Consider the following 21,144-nt stretch of genomic DNA (forward strand, 5'->3'; position numbering starts at 1 on the left):
CAACAGACTGGAGCTGCGGGGAGAAGCCCAGGTTCTTATACTCCGCCTTCAGGGCGGAGCTAGGGATCAACAGCCAACCAGGACCCGGGATCTGTCAGCCAATAGCATCACGGCTTCACAGTCCCACATGACCCCTAATGCATACTACCACACTCACCTTGAAAGCTTGGCGCTGAAATAAATGCATCAAAGCTATCCTGCAAGGCAATGGTTATCTGGAGCAGATCACTGCTTAAAAATAAGGGGCCTTCTATGTAAGCTGGTGATAATGAGGAATTTCTTCTCTCAGCACGGTAGCATTGTGGATAGCACAATTGCTTCACAGCTCCAGGGTCCCAGGTTCGATTCCCGGTTTGGGTCACTGTCTGTGCGGAGTCTGCACATCCTCCCCGTGTGTGCGTGGGTTTCCTCCGGGTGCTCCGGTTTCCTCCCACAGTCCAAAGATGTGCAGGTTAGGTGGATTGGCCATGCTAAATTGCCCTTAGTGTTGGGTGGGGTTACTGGGTTATGGGGATAGGGTAGAGGTGTTGACCTTGGGTAAGGTGCTCTTTCCAAGAGCCGGTGCAGACTCGATGGGCCGAATGGCTTCCTTCTGCACTGTAAATTCTATGATAATCTCAGAGGGTCGTTAGTCTTTGGAATTATCTTCCCCAGATAGCAGTGGAGGCTGGGTCATTGAATATATTCAAGGCTGAATTGGACAGATGTTTGGGATGCAATTTAATTGAAACATTTCTACGTGTCATTTTGGGCACGATTGGCAGGGTGTTTCTCGACGATCGCGTTGGCGAGATCGTGGCCCATATTCAACGGCACTTAGTGGCAGAAATGAGCCCTCACGAGCTTCTCGCCATTAATGCTGTCTCGCCACCTGAATCGCCAGATTCGCGCCTCACTGCCTTGCCGCTAATAAGGGGCGCTGTTTTTAAACGTTCCCTCACCACTCACACCCAGTCAACATGGTAGCACAGTGGTTAGCACAGTTGCTTCGCAGCTCCAGGGTCCGCTGTTCAATTCCCGGCTTGGGTCACTGTCTGTGCGGAGTCTGCATGTTCTGCCCGTGTCTGCGTGGGTTTCCTCCGGGTGCTCCGGTTTCCTCCCACAGTCCAAAGATGTGCAGGTTAGGTGGATTGTCCATGATAACAATTGCCTTTAGTGTCCAAAAAGGTTAAGTGGGGTTACTGGGTTACGGGGATAGGGTGAAGGTGTGGGTTTAAGTGGGGTGCTCTTTCCAAGGGCCGGTGCAGACTCGATGGGCTGAATGGCCTCCTTCTGTACTGTAAATTCTATGATTCTATGAACACACAAGTATGGCAACCCGCAAATCCTGCTCCTCGCTTTTGGGGATACCGACCTGGCCAGGCTTCTCGAAACCGTAGGTGAGAGACAGGACATCCTGTTCCCCTGACGGTGTTGGAGGGCCAGCAGCAGGGCCACCAATACAGCCTGGGAGGCAGCGGCCCCTGCCCCCATCCCCCATCAAATCTCTGGCTGACGCCTCGCACCCTCCCCACAAACGATCTTCGTGCTTGCTCCTCAGCACCTCCTGGCACCCACCAGCACAACCCCATCATGTCCAGTTGTGGCGCCCACACGTCACCTGCTTTCCATCCCCTCATCCAACAGGCCCACGGCTCACAAAGCCCTCTCTTTGTCCCCGCAGGAGAAGATAGCCCAAAATACGCGGAAAGGGCCAAGAAGGGGGGAGAGTACCAGAGAATTGGAATCTCACCGCCTATGAGGAATGGGTTGGCCTGCGCCACAGAGGTGAGGATCCACTATCCCTTCACCCAGATAACCTGTCTCAAGTGAGTTGTTCATGATAGACAAAATGGTCCTTCCCTCTCACTGACCACATGTCCATTGTCTCACAGGATCTCCATCTGATGGGGTCAGGCCATTCAGAGTCTTTCCCCTCCTGCCACCCAAGAGACCACTTTGGAGGAGAGATCCGAGGAGACCACTATCGAGGCATCAGAGCTGGCACCCTCACCTGCCACCTACGCAGAGACACACACTTCGGTGGGCGACATTAGTGGACAGGCTTCTGGGCCACAATCTGATGAGCACCACACAGTTGCCGATGGACATCAGGTGGAGGCAGGAACATTCCAAGCGAGACAGCAATCGGAGATCTGCTGGATCCCAGGACTCTGCTGAGTCCCAGTCCAATGCCTCTGGACAAGGTTATCCCAGAGCGAATCCAGAGGCCAGGACACAGCCATGAGATACAGGAGGGAATCATCGAATCATAGAATTTACAGTGCAGAAGGAGGCCATTTTGGCCCATCAAGTCTGCACCCTTGGAAAGAGCACTACTCAGACCCACACCTCCACCCTATCCCCGTAACCCAGTAACCCCACTAATCTTTTGGACACTAAGGGGCAATTTAGCATGGCCAATCCACCTAACCTGCACATCTTTCGGGACATGTGGGAGGAAACCGGAGGAACCGGAGGAAACCCACGCAGACATGGGTAAAACATGCAGACTCCACACAGACAGTGACTCAAGCCAGGAATCGAACCTGGGACCCTGGAGCTGTGAAGTAGCTGTGCTAACCACTCTGCTACCGTGTCAGCAACATTCCAGCAAGTGCATACCTGATTGGAAGAATCCCAAAGGTTATGGGTGCAGGAGATGATGCTGAAAATGCCTGGCACCGAGTCCAACACTGCAAAGGTGGAAACTACAGTGGAGGCCTGGAGCACGATGTCAGCATCTTGCGTGGTGGTGCCCAAGGCATGGCTCAGTCTGTGACGACCATGGCTGAGGGCCTCGACATCACGGCTCAGGAACTGAAGGACGCCCCGTACGCAAGTGGACATTGCTGAGGCCCTGCAGAGCAGCGCTGAGGGCATCAACACCAGGAGGTCCTGTATCCCCTGGGGCGGCAGTTGCGGGAAAGTCGATGCCTGCCTCCGCACAAAGTCGCTCACGTGCAAGTAACGGAACCCATTCCCAGCGGGCAGCTCAAACACCTCCTCCAACTCTTCATAGCTCGGAAAGCCCCCATCTATCAACATATCCCTGAACCGCTCGATCCCCGTCCGCTGCCACCCCCGAAACCACCCATCCAGCTGCCCCGGAGCAAACCGATGGTTGCCACATATCGGTGCCCGAACCGACGCCCTCTCCAGCCCCATGTGCTGCCACCACTGTCCTCACACCCTCAAGGCCGCCACCACTACCGGGCTTGTAGAGTACCTGGCCTGCGAGAACGGCAAACGCGCCTCTAGCAGTGACCCTAAACTCGTACCCTTACATCAGGCTGCTTCCACCCGCTCCCACATCGACCCCTCCCGCACTATCCATTTTCCGACCATCGCAATATTCGCCGGCTGGCAGTAATTCATAAAGTTCGGGAGAACCAGCCACCCATCCCTCGACCCCGTTCCAGCAGCACAGTCGCAAGGTTTTCTCGACCCACATTAACCCAGAGACCACCGCATTCACCTTCCTAAAAAACGCCTTGGGAATGAAGACTGGGAAAATCTGAAAGACAAACAGGAACTTCGGAAGGGCTGTCATCTTCACCTTCTGAACCCTCCCTGCCAATGACAGCATCCCACCTTATAAAGGCCCCCCTCATCTGCTCCACCAAACGTGCCAAATTTAACTTATGTAACTGCTCCCACACCCACGTTACCTGTATACCAAAGTACCAAAAGCTACCCCCCACCCCTCCACCTTGAACGGCATCTCACCAGCCTCTTCTCCCATACCCTCACCTGGATCGGAAAGACCTCACTTTTACCCAGGTTTAATTTGTACCCCGAAAACTGGCCAAATCCCTCTAAAATCCCCATGATCCCTCCAATACCCCCCCAACACGTCCAAAATATACAGTAGCAGATCGTCCGCGTAAAGCGAGACCCTATGCTCCACCCCCTCTCGCACTATCCCCTGCCAATCCCTCGACGCTCTCAGCACCATCATCAACTTTATAGCCAAGGCAAAAAACAGCAGTGGGGGGAGTGGGCATCCCTGCCTCATCCCCCAGTGTAGCCTAAAATAGCCCAAACTCACCCGGTTCAGCCACAAACACGCCTGATACAGCAACCAGACCAAATTCACAAAGCCCTGACCAAACCCAAACCGCCCCAGGACCTCCCACAAATAGTCCCACTCCACCCGATCAAAGGCCTTCTCCGCGTCCATGGCGATCACCACCTCTACCTCTCGTCAGGAGGCATCATGATCACATTTAGCAACCTCCTAATATTAGTCGCCAGATGCTTCCCTTTCATGAACCCCGTCTGGTCCTCCCCTATCACCCCTGGCACACAGTCCTCAATTCTTGAGCCAAGGATCTTGGCCAATAGCTTGGCAGCTATATTTAATAGCGATCGGCCTATATGACACACTGCTCTGGGTCCTTAACCGCCTCACGATCAAGGAGATTGAGGCTTGTGACAACGTCGGGGGAGCACCCCCCACTCCCTTGCCTCATTGAAAGCCCTCACCAGCAAGGGCCCCAGCACTCCCGAGAACCTATTATAAATCTCCACTGGGTACCCATCCGGACCCGGGGCCTTGCTCGACTGCATTGCCTCCAGCCCATTCACCACCTCTACCAGCTCAATGGGGCACCCAATCTCTCAACCAGGTCCTCCTCCACCCTCGGGAACTCCAACGCTTCCAAAAATGCGTCTCATCCCCTCCACCCCGGCCAGGGGCTCCAACTCATACAGCTTGCTGTAGAAATCCCTAAACACCCCATTCACCCCCACCGGGTCCTGAACCGCGTTCCCCCATCTGTCCTTTACTTTCCCGATCTCTCTCGCTGTCCCCTGTTTCCTCAACTGGTGTGCCAGCATCCTGCTCGCCTTCTCCCCATATTCCTAGACCATCCCTCTCGCCTTCCTTAGTTACCCCACTACCTTTCCCGTGATTACCAACCCAAACTTCATCTGCAGCTTCTGCCGCTCCTTCAACAGCCCTGCCTCCGGGGCTTCCAAGTACCTCCTGTCCACCTGCAGGATCTCCTCCACCAACCTCTCCATCTCCACCCCGTCCGCCTTCTCCCGGTGTGCCCAGATCACCACTCACCACTGCCTTCAATGCTTCCCACAATGTGGCCGGCGAAACCTCCCCTGTGTCGTCTAGCTCCACATACCTCCGGATGGCCTCCCTCACCCGCTCACACACCTCCTCGTCTGACAAAAGCTCCACATCCAGCCTCCATTGCGGGTGCTGGTCCCCACACTTATTCACCCACATGTCCACCCAGGTGCGGAGCACGATCTGACACCACTTACGCCGAGTACTCCACATCGCCCACCCCCGCTAACAGCGATCTATCCAAGATGAAAAAGTCAATTTGAGAGAACACCCTGTGCATATGCGGAAAGAATTAAAATGCCTTCGCTCTCTGTAATGATATGTATATAGCTATACCAGTGAAGGGTTAATTACTACATCTCAGTGTAATTCAAACACTAGAGGTCACCACCAGTTCCCGGTATAAATATCAGAGCTCAGGGAATCTTGGGTAGTTCAGTGTTAGCAGAGGAATTGATCACAGCTCTAGGAGTAGTTTATGTTAGAGAAAGAAGTAGCACGAGTTCATCATTAGTTAATATTAGATTATAGATTACTGTATTAATAGTCATAGCTCTGTATTCCCCCACATTATCAACCTGTGGTGTCCTGCATCCTATCCCCACTGATTCCCCTCTCCCCCGCTCAAACAAAGCCCCGGTGCAAACTTAACAAGCCCCACCAAACACAAAGAAAAGAGCAACCCATCCCCCACCAAATACAAACACAGAGCAATGGCCCCAAACCCCATACAAAGAAAATACCCCAAACACACCCAAAGGGATAGAAAGCGAACATCTCCTCCAAAGTTCAGTGTCCACCATCTCCTGCCAGTTCATTGTCCCGGACAAAACCATCGCCTGCTCAGGCGTCCCGAGGCACAGCTCCCGGCCCTTATAGGTTAGTCACAGGTGCGCCAGGTACAGCATGCAAAACGTCACACCCTTCTTGAAGAGGGCCGCCTTCAACTTATTGAACCCCGCTCTCCTCCTGGCCAGCTTCGCACCCAGGTCCTGGTACACCCGCAGATCATTCCCCTCCCAAGTACAGCGCCTCGCCTGCCTGGCCCACCTCAGGATCCGCTCCTTGTCCAGGAACTGGTGCAGGTGCACCACCATCACCCTTGGCGGCTCGTTACCCTACGGCTCTCATCAACGCCCTGTACGCCCGGTGCACCTCCAAGGATCATTCAAATGCCGCCTCTCCGAGCAGCTTTTCAAACATTTGAGCAACATACATGCCGGCACCCGCTCCCTCGCTGCCCCCCACATTCCCAAGATCCTCAAGTTCTGCCTGGGAGACCAAGTCTCAGGTCCACCACTTTCTTCTGCAGCCGCTTCTGTTGGTCCCGCATCATCTCCATCTCCGCTGCCATTGAGGCAAGCTGCTCCTCGTGCTCCCCCACCGTCTCCCCCACCTTTTGGACCACCTGGCCCTGGGCCTTCAGCCTCACCTCCATGCGGTCGGGTCCACCGCCCTAGCCATGTCCTCCAGATTCTCCTTCCTCTGCTGGGTGAACTTCCCGTTAAGGAAGCCCACCAGCTGCTCTGTCGACCACTGAGCTGGCAGGGCCGATCCCTGACCCTCAGCCATATTTTAATCTATTGCAGGCTCAACCCCAGCTAATTCCGATTGCTCCCTTATTTATCAGCCATTTATGGTCCACGACCCCATCCACCCAGCGGGACATTCTCTCCTACCACCCCTCCTGCACCTCTTCCCAGAATAACATTAACCATATTGTTAAAGCAGCTAGCAAAGAGATTGATTATGTACATCCAAAACAGCTAATGATAGTTCAATCCATTTGACATCAGGAAGTGAAACTGTTCAACTCACCTAAAGCTTCACTGTAATACGAATCCCACTCGCGCCAGAACTGATTGCACACCCAAGCGTACATGAGAGAGTAAAAAACATTTTGAAATCTCTCAGTGAAGGTCATCTTATCAGTAAACTCTGACAGAGCTACTGGTACATAGGAAGGAGGAGCTGGGATTTGGCCACAGAGTCTCTCCGCTGTTAATCCTGGAGAGAATCTCAGAGTGAAAATGAAGGGAATTCCCAGCTTTATCGCCAGAAGGTCACCACAATACTGTGCAGGGTCAGCCAGCAGTACTTTAAAGTTAGATTCTTGTAGTTTCTGCAAAAGTTTGTGGTTCTTTATTATTTCATCACAGACCTGTCGGACCATTTTTGTTCCTTTTCTCATTACCTCAGATAATGCTGTGTATCTGCCCCAATAGGATAAATTAGGTTTCTCGTGGATCCAGAACTGGAGACTGTACTTTATAAATTCTTTGTATGTCTCAGTCTTAATCGGTACTTCAAATACAGCAAACTTGATGGCTGAGGGTTCAGAATAGTTTATGTAGAGTGCAGCTGTATGTACAGCCACAGTAACATTATGGCCCCTCTCGATCAGCTCCTCAATGATGAATTTTAAATTTATCCAGTGGCTGCCTTCTGCCGGCCAGATCAGCACATTGTCACCAGCAACACTGTGGAGAAAGAGGAACACTGCAAACAGATGCCTGAGCTGCATGATGTCCACCAGGAATGGCTCCGTATAGCAGATATACACTGAGTCCTTAAATCACTCCTCTATATTCACAGCAGAAAGCCGCTCCTATTTTAAAAAAATAAATTTAGAGTACACAATTCATTTTTTACCAATTGAGGGGCAATTTTAGCGTGTTCAATCCGCCTACCTTGCACAGCTTTGGGTTGTGGGGGTGAAATCCACGCAGACACGGGGAGAATGTGCAAACTCCACACGGACAGTTACCCAGAGCCGGGATCAAACCTGGGACCTCGGCGCCGTGAGACTGCAATGCTAACCACTGCACCGCTGTGCTGCCCTCTAGCCACTCCTATTTAATGCGTCAGAGCAAACCAACTCCGTTTACCTTCAGGACATTGGCCCTTCAGGGAATAAAGTTCACCTTTGCTTGGTGAAACGGCAGCTAATTCAAAAGCCCGGTCTGACATGAAGCAAATATTGGATCCGGGTTCAATATATATTGGCAGTAAAGAAGGCAAATGGTATGTTGGCCTTCATAGAGAGAGGATTAAAGAACAGGAGCAGGGATGTCTTGCTGCAATTATACAGCGCCTTGATGAGGCCACACATGGAATATTGTGTGCAGTTTTGGTCTCCTTATATGAGGAAGGATGTTCTTGCTATAGATCTGAAAACACGCATAAACCTTTTAGGACTGAGATGAGGGGGATATTCCTCACCGAGAGAGTGGTAAACCTGTGGAATTCGCTATCACAGGATGCAGTTGAGGCCAAAAACATTGTATGTTTTCAAGAAGAAGTTACATATCACTCTTGAGGCAAAGGGGATAAAAGGATAAGGGGGGGAAGGCAGGATCATGCTATTGAGTTGGATGGTCAGCCATGATCATAATGAATGGCGGAACAGGCTTGAAGGGCCTAATGTCCTCCTCCGATTCCTATTTTCTATGTTTGTATGAGAGCAAGCCGATTCCCCGCTGGGTCACTGTCTGTGCGGAGTCTGCACGTTCTCCCCGTGTCTGTGTGGGCTTCCTCCGGGTGCTCCGGTTTCCTCCCACAGTCCAAAGACGTGCAGGTTAGGTGGGTTGGCCAGGCTAAATTGTCCTTAGTGACCAAAAAGGTGAGGCGGGGTTATTGGGTTACGGGGATAGGGTGGAAGTGGGTCGGTGCAGACTCGATGGCCGAATGGCCTCCTTCTGCACTGTATGTTCTATGACCTTTAACTCTCCTAGATTTAAACGATCTAAACCCCATGTAGGTTGCCTATCCCCATTACCCCAAGGGCAACTAGGAATGGGCAAGAAATGCAGCCTGTCATCATTCAAATCCTAAGAAAATACAGAAGTCGCACATTATTGATGCTGATCACTCAAAACATGGCAACTCATGGGAAACATGTGGAGCTGCAATATTTTTAGACATTAATGGATAAAGAAGATTTAAAAATATGGGTGAATCAACAGGTAAAGCAACATATATCATAATAATCTTTATTGCTTAAATTAACACTGCAATGAAATTACTGTGAAAAGCCCCTAGTCACCACATTCCGGCACCTGTTCAGGTACACGGAGGGAGAATTCAGAATGTACAACTTACCTAATTGCACGTCTTTCGGGACTAATGGGAGGCACATGGAGGAAACCCACGTAGACACAGGGAGAATGTGCAGACTCCGCACAGTGATCCAACCGGGAATCAAACCTGGGACCCTGGTGCTGTGAAGCCACAGTGTTAACCACTGTGCTACCGTGCTGCTATACATTTCTGTTGGAGTTAAACACTGCCAAAATACTTCAGGAAACTAGGAATATTGAGAGAAAATCCAGGTTTGTTCAAAGAATAGAGAAAAAATAACTAAAATGAAGTTATGGTTCAGGTGGAGAGGGTGGTATGGCGGCACAGTGGTTAGCACTGTTGCCTCACATTGCCACGGACCCAGGTTCAATCCCGGCCCCGGGTCACTGTCTATATGGAGTTTGCACATTCTCCCCATGTGTGCATGGGTCTCAATCCACAACCCAAAGATGTGCAGGGTAGGTGGATTGACCACGCTAAATTGCCCATTACTGGAAATATAAAAAGATTATTTCAGTTGGAGAGCAATTAACACAATAGCCATCAAACAATTCAACAAACTCAGTGCCAGAGTTTGTGTATCAACATCCAGGCTCTGGCCATAGTTCACCTTTTATGCTTCTCAATGTTTTACACTGATCATTAACAGACTGTTAATTAAGATAATGCCCATGAATTATCTGGTACCCTGCCCTGGATGTCGATAAATGTCACAGAGAATAACTTTCAGGGTCAAGAGCCATTTGCAAAGCCAGGGCAGGTCACCAATCTTATTTACACCCTTCGAAGGTACAGCAGAAACTTAACAAAGTTCAAAAGGGCCAAAGGAAAATATCTTCCAAAGCACCCTGGCTTCCGTTGGAGTAATTCTGATTAGAGAAGGTAACTGCAATGACCTTCAGGACGGAATAAGTTAATCAAATTAACTTTGTAGGCTGTCACTATGCCCCAAAGTAATTTGGCTGGGATCACCACTGAGGTCCTAAAGGGAGTAAATCCCTGGGGATACTAATGAACTTCCTGAAGTGTTGGGTACTCTGGTACACAGACGAACCAACACGGTTGCGAATGGTACAACGCAGTTTTATTTCAATCAACTATGAACATAGTAAACTCTGGTATTCAGCACATGGTGAATGTCTGAGTGGCTGGCAATGAGGTCTGTGCCCTGAGCCGTCTCCTGCTCGAGTGCCAGGAAGTGTTGTGTTCCCTGTTTTGTACTGTGTAAGCTCTTGTCTGTGATTGGCTGTCGTGTTGTGTGTGTTGATTGGTCCGTTGATCTGTCCATCATTATGTATGTATGTATGTGCTGTGATGTTCACCTGAATATCATGACACTTCCCCCATAATTCCCTCTTGAAATGGGAAAGGAAACGCCACTCTCCCACACTAACTGCAGGTTTAAGCTTTGATGGCAATGTTGCATTGAATTCCCATTGGCTGCAGCATTTGTCTGCAAAGCAAGAGATTAAATTTCTAAAGCGCTTTTTGAACTTTTTGAAAATGTTTAAGTGCTTGCACACCAAGGGGCACGTCTTGTTTTTCCAGAGTCTCCACTATTCTGATCCTTCTTTGGTGAGATCTTTCGGTAATGACAGAGCTCACAATCGCACCTCACGGAATAAATCAAAATTTCAACTCCTTTTTGCTCCAGTACAAGAAACTGTTCAAACTCACCTAAAACCTCACTGTAATACGAGTCCCATTCACACCAGAACCAGTTGCTCATCAGGTTGTACATGCTCGTGTGATTGATGTTTTGAATTCTCTCAGCAAATGTCATTCTATCAGAAAGTTCTGACATGGAAACAGGTACCTAGGAAAGGGGAGCTGGCAGTTGTCCACAGAGCCGCTCCAATGCAGATCCGAAGGAGAATCTCAGAGTGAAAATAAAGGGAATTCCCAGCTTTACAGCCAGAAGCTCACCACAGGATGTACGGGATCACACAGCAGAACTGTAAACTCTGATTCTTCCAGTTTTTGCAGCAGTTTGTGGTTCTTGATGATTCTGTCACATATCTGTCTGTCACAGGCCAGATCAGCACATTGTCACTGGCAACCCTTTGACAAAAGAGGAACATTATAAACACATGCCTGAGCTGCATTATTGCTGATCCAGAATGGTGTAGAGTCATAAATAACCAACACTGACTTGTCAAATTACATATTTAGATTTAGATCACTGCTCCTATCAGAATGAATCAGAATAAATCAAACCCATTCACCTATCAGACATGAAGCCATGAGGGGGAATAAAGTTCAGTTTTATGTGATAAGGATACGGCAAATTCAAAATCCAGGACTGGATTTAGAAATGCCACGATTGGATAATGCAGGACTTCATTATGCGAACAGTTGTTTGAGAGTAAACAACTTGATTATTGCTGTGGAAAGAGGCATGCTGCTGAAGATTTTCATCATGCATTCAACAAATTTTTGATATACCTTCTATTTCCAGGGAGGTTGACCGAGCACTTTTAGGGCCTTGGCTGTCTCGCCACCTGAATCGCCAGATTTTCACCTCAGTGTCTCGCCTCTAATAAGGGGAGCTGTTTTAAATGCTCCCTCACATAGAACATAGAACATGACAGCGCAGTACAGGCCCTTCGGCCTTCGATGTTGCACCGACCTGTGAAACCACTCTAAAGCCCATCTACACAGGTTGAATAAACTTGGCTGGTTCTCACTAGAATGAAGGAGGTTGAGGGGCGACCTGATAGAGGTCTACAAAATTATGAGTGGCATAGACAGAGTGAATAGTCAGAGACTTTTTCCCAGGGTAGAGGGATCAATCACTAGGGGGCATAGGTTTACGGTGCGAGGGACAAGGTTTAGAGGAGATGGAGAGACAAATTATTTACAGAGAGTAGTGGGTGCCTGGAACTCGCTGCCGGAGGAGGTGGTGGAAGCAGGGACGATAGTGATGTTTAAGGGGCACCTTGACAAATACATGAATAGGATGGGAATAGAGGGATACGGACCCCGGAAGTGTAGAAGATTTTAGTTTAGACGGGCAGCATGGTCAGTGCAGGCTTGGAGGGTCGAAGGACCTGTTCCTGTGCTGTGCTTTTCTTTTTAGAACATTAGAACATTACAGCGCAGTACAGGCCATTCAGCCCTCGATGTTGCGCCGACCTGTGAAACCAATCTAAAGCCCATCTACACTATTCCATTATCATCCATATGTTTATCCAATGACCATTTAAATGCCCTTAATGTTGGCGAGTCCACTACTGTTGCAGGCAGGGCATTCCACGCCCTTACTACTCTCTGAGTAAAGAACCTACCTCTGACATCTGTCCTATATCTATCTCCTCTTAATTTAAAGCTATGTCCCCTCGTGCTAGACATCACCATCCGAGGAAAAAGGCTCTCACTGTCCACCCTATCTAATCCTCTGATCATCTTGTGTGTCTCAATTCAGTCACCTCTTAACCTTCTTCTAATGAAAACAGCCTCAAGTCCCTCAGCCTTCCCTCATAAAATCTTTCTTCCATACCAGGCAACATCCTGGTAAATCTCTTCTGCACCCTTTCCAATGCTTCCACATCCTTCCTATAATGCAGCGACCAGAATTGCACGCAATACTCCAAATGCGGCCGCACCAGAGTTTTGTACAGCTGCAACATGACCCCATGGCTCCGAAACCCAATCCCTCTACCAATAAAAGCCAACACACCGTACGCCTTCCCAACAACCCCCTCAACCTGGGTGGCAACCTCCAAGGATTTATGTACATGGACACCGAGACCCCTCTGCCCATCCACACCACCAAGAATCTTACCATCAGCCCAGTACTCTGTCTTCCTGTTATTCCTTCCAAAATGAATCACCTCACACCCTTCTGCATTAAACTCCATTTGCCACCTCTCAGCCCAGCTCCGCAGCCCATCCACGTCCCTCTGTAACCCGCAACATCCCTCCGGACTGTCCACAACTCCACCGACCCTAGCGTCACCTGCAAATTCACTCACCCATCCTTCCACGCCCTCCTCCAGGTCATTTATAAACATGACAAACAGCAGTGGCCCCAAAACAGATCCTTGGGGTTCAGTCAACACACAAGCATGGCAAAGCGCAAATCCTGCTCCTCACTTTTGGAGATGCCGATCTGGCCAGGCTTCTGGAAACCGTAGATGAGAGACAGGGCATCCTGTTCCCCTGAAGGTGTTGGAGGGCCAGCAGCAGGGCCACCAATACAGCCTGGGAGGCAGCGGCAGCAGCAGTCGGTGTGGGCAGCATGATCAAGAGGACCAGCATCCAATGTAGGAAGAAGGCCAACGACCTCCACCAAGCTGCAAGGGTAAGTTACCACCTCCGTCCTGGCATCAGTTCTGCCTACCACCCCTCAAATTCCCAACTGCCCCCCACCCCCCCTGCCCCTTCCCCGTCTCCCATCAAATCTCTGGCTGACCCCTCGCACCCTCCCCACAAACGATCTTCGTGCTTGCTCCTCAGCACCTCCTGGCACCCACCAGCACAACCCCATCATGTCCAGTTGTGGCGCCCACACGTCACCTGCTTTCCATCCCCCTCATCCAACAAGCGCGCGGCTCACGAAGCCCTCTCTTTGTCCCCGCAGAAGAAGACAGCCCATAATAAGCGGGAAAGGGCCAAGACGGGGGGGGGGAAGAGTACGATAGAATTGGAGTCTCACCGCCTATGAGGAATGGGTTGGCCTGCGCCATAGATGTGAGGATCCACTATCCCTTCACCCAGATAACCTGTCTCGTGTGAGTTGTTCATGATAGACAAAATGGTCCTTCCCTCTCACTGACCACATGTCCATTGTCTCACAGGATCTCCATCTGATGGGGTCAGGCCATTCAGAGTCTTTCCCCTCCTGCCACCCAAGAGACCACTTTGGAGGAGAGTTCCGAGGAGACCGCTATCAAGGCATCAAAGTTATCAGCCCGACCTACCACCTGCGCAGAGACACACACCTCGGTGGACAACATTAGTGGACAGGCTTCTGGGGCACAATCTGATGAGCACCATACAGTTGCCGATGGACATCAGGTGGAGGCAGGAACATCCAAGAGAGAAAATAGTCGGAGATCCTCTGCATCCCAGGACTCTGCTGAGTCCTAGTCAGATGCCGAGCTCCTGGACAAGGTTATCCCAGAGCTGATCCAGATGCTAGGACACAGCCATGAGATTCAGGAGGGAATCATAGAATCATAGAATTTACAGTACAGAAGGAGGCCATTTTGGCCCATCGAGTCTGCACCAGCCCTTGGAAAGAGCACCCTACTCAAGCCCATGCCTCCACCCTATCCCTGTAACCCAGTAACTGCACCTAACCTTTTGGACACCAAGGGGCAATTTAGTATGGCCAATCCATCTAACCTGCACATTTAACCCACGCAGACATGGGAAGAATGTGCAGACTCCACAGAGACGGTGACCCAAGCCAGGAATCGAACCTTGGACCCTGGAGCTGTGAAGCAACAGTGCTAACCACTGTGCTACTGTGTCAGCAACATTCCAGCGAGTGCATAGCCGATTGGAGCAGTTCCAAAGATTATGGGTGCAGGAGATGATGTTGTAAATGCCTGGCACCGAGTCCAACACTGCTATGGTGGCAACTATAGTGGAGGCCTGGAGCACGAGGTCAGCATCTTGAGTGGTGGTGCCCAATGCATGGCTCAGTCTGTGATGACCATGGCTGAGGGCCTCGGCATCACGTCTCAGTCACTGAGGGACGCCCCATACGCAGGTGGACATTGCCGAGGCCCTGCAGAGCATCGCTGAGGGCGTCAACACCATGGTGTAGCCAATAGGGAGCCGCCAGGACTGGCAGAACCAGCTGACGCAGAGGCCTCTGGAGCTCACTCCAGCTGCCCCTCTATCCCATGGAGACCCCCAGGGTGTTATAGGTACCATCAGGGAGGAGGAAGCACTAGAGGCCAACCAGGGGCCTGCCACCAAGGAGGCGATGGTGGTCTTAAGTTTTTCTGAACTCCCTCCTCCTGATACCAGCGCATCTCAAGGGCAGCGGGCAGATCAAGGTGGCACAACAACGCCTGTGACACCTGTAAGTAAGCCAGGGCCCTTCAGAGGACGTCCGCCAAGAGCATCGAAGACCACAGGATACGAAAAGCAGCAAACTGCCTCCACCTCTAGGTGCCTCCTGGGGACACACCTAGACATAGAAGTAGACCACGTAAGATCAAGAAGATTGAGATTCACCGATAGTGCCCACACTCCCTTGCCCTATCTGTAGCTAGGGGGAATGGAAATGTCAAATGTTCGCAATTAGACCCTGTAACACCTCATTCATGTGAAACCTCTGTAATGTTCATCTTCACAGCGAGCCTACTTGTATTCCCACCCCCTGTTGATCTCCTCTCCCCCCCCCCACCTGCCCCCCGATGCAGACCCTGTTCAGAGGATGGGTGTGAGCACACTGTCAGCAGAAATTTTGGCAGAAACCGAGGAGCACCAGAGCTTTCCTCACAGCACCTGGTCATCACTCTCCTGCCTTGTATATTGACCCGCTGACAGTGCTAACACAGACCCATCACCCTGGAGTAATGCTACACAGACCCTACGAGGGTGGAAGGACATGCATTGAGTGGAACCCCTTCCTGCTAATAAAGGGCACTCCCTAACACCCCAGTGTGCGCAAGGCAACATGCAAGCCATCAATTACCCCCTGGCCCTGGGGTATCCTGGCGATGGTAGCGAATCCTGCAGCCCGGGCATCATGGTGGGCTTGATCTAGTTCAAATCTATTTTAGTAAGCTTGGTTGAGCACTGAATGTTGGCCAAGACACCAAGAAGGGGGCAGTTATAGGGCAGCATGGTGGACTAGTGGTTAGCACAGCTGCCTCACGGCGCTGAGGTCCCAGGTTCGATCCCGGCTCTGGGTCACTGTCCGTGTGGAGTTGGCACATTCTCCCCATGTCTACATGGGTTTCGCCCCCACAACCCAAAAATGTGCAGTGTAGGGCATTGGCCACACTAAATTGCTCCTTAATTGGAAAAAATTATTGGGTAATCTAAATTTAAAAAAAAAAGAAGGGGGCGGTTTTGAGCCTGCAATAGCCGGGCGCGGCATCATCAACACAGGCGCAAACTCTGAAGAGAATCGGAAATCTTGAATCTCATCCCATTTCAAACCCCCCTCACTGGTGGAGTAACATGAAAAACATGGCAGGAGCCCGGGAACCTCCCTTTAGTACATTAGCATGTCAATAGCATGTTCTTAAATTGCGGGATGACCACCTCCTGAAACCTGGTATTGACGTAATTCTCAGACTTACAGATCAATACTTTATGTTACAATCTCTGTAGAGACCAGTATCTATTTTTAAAATCAAAAGGTATTTACTGAAAGAATGAAGCCACAAGATTCCACGATTCAAAACAGAAGAATTTTTACTAAGAGTCAAACAAAAGAAACGATAAATATTATCGTAGACATCTCCTATACTTTCAAATCCAGGATCATTACAAGTTAAATCTGAATCAAAAGACACATTGCTGTTGATTATGAACTATTACATATTAATTGGCAGATAAAACTAAGAGGGGCCTTAACCTATGGCACGGCAGCCCACTGCATATCTGTCATCAAACTCCGTCACATGGTCCTCTAAAACTCTGTCTTCCTTTTGAAGAATTTCAGCTCCTCGCTTTCTAGGAGATAGTCTGATCCCCGGCCAGCAGCAGAGCACAATCAACCCAAGTTCCATGGGAATGGTCTTCACCACTTCATCCAATCATTGTGCACACTTGAATTAATCAAAAGCATGGGGGACAATATCTCCCAGGTACATTCTCCATGGTAACACAATGACCAATCCAGGTTGACCTGCCTGCCAATCAGCACCATTTTCTCATGCAGTATAAATTGTTGCTCCCTTTGAGATTTTTAATTCTTCCTTCTGTCCTGATGAGTGCATGACAAAAAGCTTTGACAGCATGTCTCTTTTTTCAGAAATACTCTTGACTGAAAGCTGAACCTCTCAACTTGGTCTGGCTGGCCCCGATCCACCAACGTTATCTCAAAGTAACCAAAACAGTTGCCGAAACTCTGGTTTTTACTCAACTTCTGAATCTGGCCTCTGCCTTCTTCAGCTTGCCTGTACCACATCACGATAGACGGCTGCCAACACAATACACTGTTTAAACTCTGCCGCTCTGTTTCCAAATGGCTTAGCCACTGAAGACTCTGTTTAAATCTGCCACATTGCTCGCCGTTGGCACTTCTCTAAATGACTCATGCAAAAACATCACCTTCCACTGTGCAGCACACCCTCAATACTGCATCAGAAAGGTTGGCCTAGATTTTGCACTGAAGTATCTGGGGTGGTGCTTTAACCAAAGCCCATACGACTCAGGTGGGAGGGTTCTACCCCACTGAGCTTCAGCTGGCACCCTAATTGATTTCTGGATATCGCTGTCATGTGAGAGTACCCTTTAAGAAATTGGTGTTTAAGAAATGTACCTTTAAGAAATGGAGTTGCTCATGTTACTGGAGTGATGTCAGAGTGTGGGTGGAGCTGAGCTCTACACTGCTTTTTTTAGTTTCAGTTTGAGAAGAGCTTGGGTGTGTCTGTGTTTTTCAGGGAGCTGCATCTGAAGTCTGCCATCCAAAGACTATCTTAATCATTTGGTGAATTCAGAATTATAAATGATTTCAGTATTGAATGTAAACCCTAATATGCTCCTGTTTAGAGGTTTGTTAAGTTTTTGGACGTTAAAAGAACAGCATACAGATAACATAGTGTTGTATTCTTTGGGGGTGTATTTGATTTACTGGTTGCTAAGATGTTCACTTTGTTTTAGAAAGGCTAACTTGAGTTCATAGAATAAACATTGTTTTGTTTTAAAAACCACTGGTCCATTTTCTGCTGTACCACACCTGTAGAGTGGGCCATGTGCTCCCCATACCACAATCTATTAAAAGTTGTGGGTCAGGTGAACTCCATGATACACTTTGGGATTCTCTAAACCCTGACCCATAACAATCGCCCATGTAATTCAACCCTCCCACTCGCAAGTCTCCTTTATATTAACATCAGTGTCATATTATTGTGTCCATTTGAGCAGTTACACTCATTAAAGATAGTATCTAAACATTCCTTATTTTCAAATGATGTCCAAAATAAAGAATGTTGAATACTATATTTAATGAGGCTATTTAATGGTCTACGATATAAGTCAAGTAAAAAAATTGGAGAGCTTCCCAGATTGCACGTTTGTACTGTGGCTAGTATGCATAAGTGATGGTGAAATGAGTTTAAACTGTACAGAGAATTATATATAACATAGAATTGGGCACTTAACCTTTATGTTCCAGTGAAGCTTCATCCTATCCTTCCTCATCTGACTCTTTCCAAATAACACTTTATTCTCTTCTCCCATATGGTACAACTTCTCCAGAGAGTATTCTTGATTGTTCGAGGGCTGCCAAACCATGGCTTTGTCACGAGTTTTACGAGGAGGCAGATTCCAAGTCTACCTCAGCCAGAATAGGGTTTGAATTCCATGCTGCTGAATCACACACGAGCTGTCAAGCCAACTGAGTTAACCACGCCCTTCCTTGGCACATCAAGCTCCCTTTGAATGTGTCGATACTATTTGCTGCAACTAATTCCTGTGGAAGTGAGTTCTGTATTTTCGCCACTCTGTGCAAAGAAGCTTCTTCTGAACTTTCTGCATGATTTCTTAGTGTCGCTATTATATATGAAGACCTCCAATTTTGCACGTCCCCACAAGTGGAAACGCTGTTTCGGTATCTACTTCATGAAACCTTCCATAATTAGGTCATTATCATCTCTTTACAAGAGAAAAAGAGACCCACCATGTTCATCCTTTGCTGACACGTAGCTTATCCTTTGTGCTTGTTGTCCATTAACTCCACATGGACTAACCCAATCCATTTGTCAAGTGACAACTTATTGAAGACGTTTTGGAAATTTAGATGAATCACATGTACTATTTTGTCCCTGTCCACTCATTCTGTTACCTCTTCGAAGTATTCAATTAAGGTTGGTAAAGCCATTTTCCATTTTGAAATTAATTTTCCTACTTAAAGAAGGGATATATGGTGTGGTTTGCAGAATTTCCTTGGGACCAATTTTTTTTTGCTGATTTCCACATGTTTTATGTTCAGCCATCATCTAATGTTGTTTGCTGGAAATCTGAACATAACTTGAGCATGGGGAAGGAGGAACCCCTGGGTTGCATTCAGCGAGAAAACATGAGTTAAGAATGCCAAGGATAACATTAACCATATTGTTAAAGCAGCTAGCAAAGAGACAGATCATGTACATTCAAAATTGCTAATGCGAGTTCAATCCATTTGACATCAGGAAGTGAAACTGTTCAACTCACCTAAAGCTTCACTGTAATACGAGTCCCACTTGCGCCACAACTGTTTGCACACCCAAGCGTACATAAAGGAGTAAAAAACATTTTGAAATCGCTCAGTGAAGGTCATCTTATCGGTAAACTCTGACAGAGCTACTGGTACATAGGAAGGAGGAGCTGGGATTTGTCCACAAAGCATCTCCATGGCAAATCCTGGAGAGAATCTCAGAGTGAAAATGAAGGGAATTCCCAGCTTTATAGCCAAAAGGTCACCGCAGTAATGTACAGGGTCAGCCAGCAGAACTTTAAAGTTCGATTCTTGTAGTTTTTGCAGCAATTTCTGGTTCTTTATTATTCCATCACAGATCTGTCGGGCCATTATTGTTCCATTTGTCAGTACCGCAGTTAATGCTGTGTATCTGCCCCAATAGGTTAAATTATGTTTCTCATGGATCCAGAACTGGAGAATGTTCTTCAGAAATCCTTCGTATGTCTCACTCTTAAACGGTACTTCAAATACAGCAAACTTGATGGCTGAGGGTTCAGAATAGTTTATGTAGAGTGCAGCTGTATGTACAGCCACAGTAACATTATGGCCCCTCTCGATCAGCTCCTCAATGATGAATTTTAAATTTATCCAGTGGCTGCCTTCTGCCGGCCAGATCAGCACATTGTCACCAGCAACACTGTGGAGAAAGAGGAACACTGCAAACAGATGCCTGAGCTGCATGACGTCCACCAGGAATGGCTCCGTATAGCAGATATACACTGAGTCCTTAAATCACTCCTCTATATTCACAGCAGAAAGCCGCTCCTATTTTTAAAAAATAAATTTAGAGTACACAATTCATTTTTTTCCAATTGAGGGGCAATTTTAGCGTGTTCAATCCGCCTACCTTGCACAGCTTTGGGTTGTGGGGGTGAAATCCACGCAGACACGGGGAGAATGTGCAAACTCCACACGGACAGTTACCCAGAGCCGGGATCAAACCTGGGACCTCGGCGCCGTGAGACTGCAATGCTAACCACTGCACCGCTGTGCTGCCCTCTAGCCACTCCTATTAAATGTGTCAGAGCAAACCAACTCCGTTTACCTTCAGGACATTGGCCCTTCAGGGAATAAAGTTTACCTTTGCTTGGTGAAACGGCAGCTAATTCAAAAGCCCGGTCTGACATGAAGCAAATATTGGATCCGGGTTCAATATATATTGGCAGTAAAGAAGGCAAATGGTATGTTGGCCTTCATAGAGAGAGGATTAAAGAACAGGAGCAGGGATGTCTTGCTGCAATTATACAGCGCCTTGATGAGGCCACACATGGAATATTGTGTGCAGTTTTGGTCTCCTTATATGAGGAAGGATGTTCTTGCTATAGATCTGAAAACACGCATAAACCTTTTAGGACTGAGATGAGGGGGAAATTCCTCACCGAGAGAGTGGTAAACCTGTGGAATTCGCTATCACAGGATGCAGTTGAGGCCAAAAACATTGTATGTTTTCAAGAAGAAGTTACATATCACTCTTGAGGCAAAGGGGATAAAAGGATAAGGGGGGGAAGGCAGGATCATGCTATTGAGTTGGATGGTCAGCCATGATCATAATGAATGGCGGAACAGGCTTGAAGGGCCTAATGTCCTCCTCCGATTCCTATTTTCTATGTTTGTATGAGAGCAAGCC

General features: G+C 48.6%; 1 protein-coding gene across 6 annotated transcripts in view; it reads right to left on the bottom strand.

The window, feature by feature from the left end:
• ugt2a5 (UDP glucuronosyltransferase 2 family, polypeptide A5) overlaps positions 1-20,491 on the bottom strand; it is a 118,227-nt gene extending 97,736 nt beyond the window's left edge. The window contains exons 1-2 of one of the 6 annotated variants that reach the window (XM_072517086.1): positions 20,365-20,479; positions 19,493-20,282 (exon numbers count right to left, since the gene is read on the bottom strand). In XM_072517086.1, coding sequence (XP_072373187.1) covers positions 19,493-20,198 — 706 coding nt within the window. In that variant the 5' untranslated portion in view covers positions 20,199-20,282; positions 20,365-20,479. The other 5 variants (XM_072517083.1, XM_072517082.1, XM_072517087.1 and 2 more) reach the window with 5 other exon arrangements.
• Positions 20,492-21,144: the final 653 nt, after the last annotated feature.

Source organism: Scyliorhinus torazame, chromosome 9 (genome assembly GCF_047496885.1).
Source record: "Scyliorhinus torazame isolate Kashiwa2021f chromosome 9, sScyTor2.1, whole genome shotgun sequence".
NCBI classification, from domain to species: domain Eukaryota; kingdom Metazoa; phylum Chordata; class Chondrichthyes; order Carcharhiniformes; family Scyliorhinidae; genus Scyliorhinus; species Scyliorhinus torazame.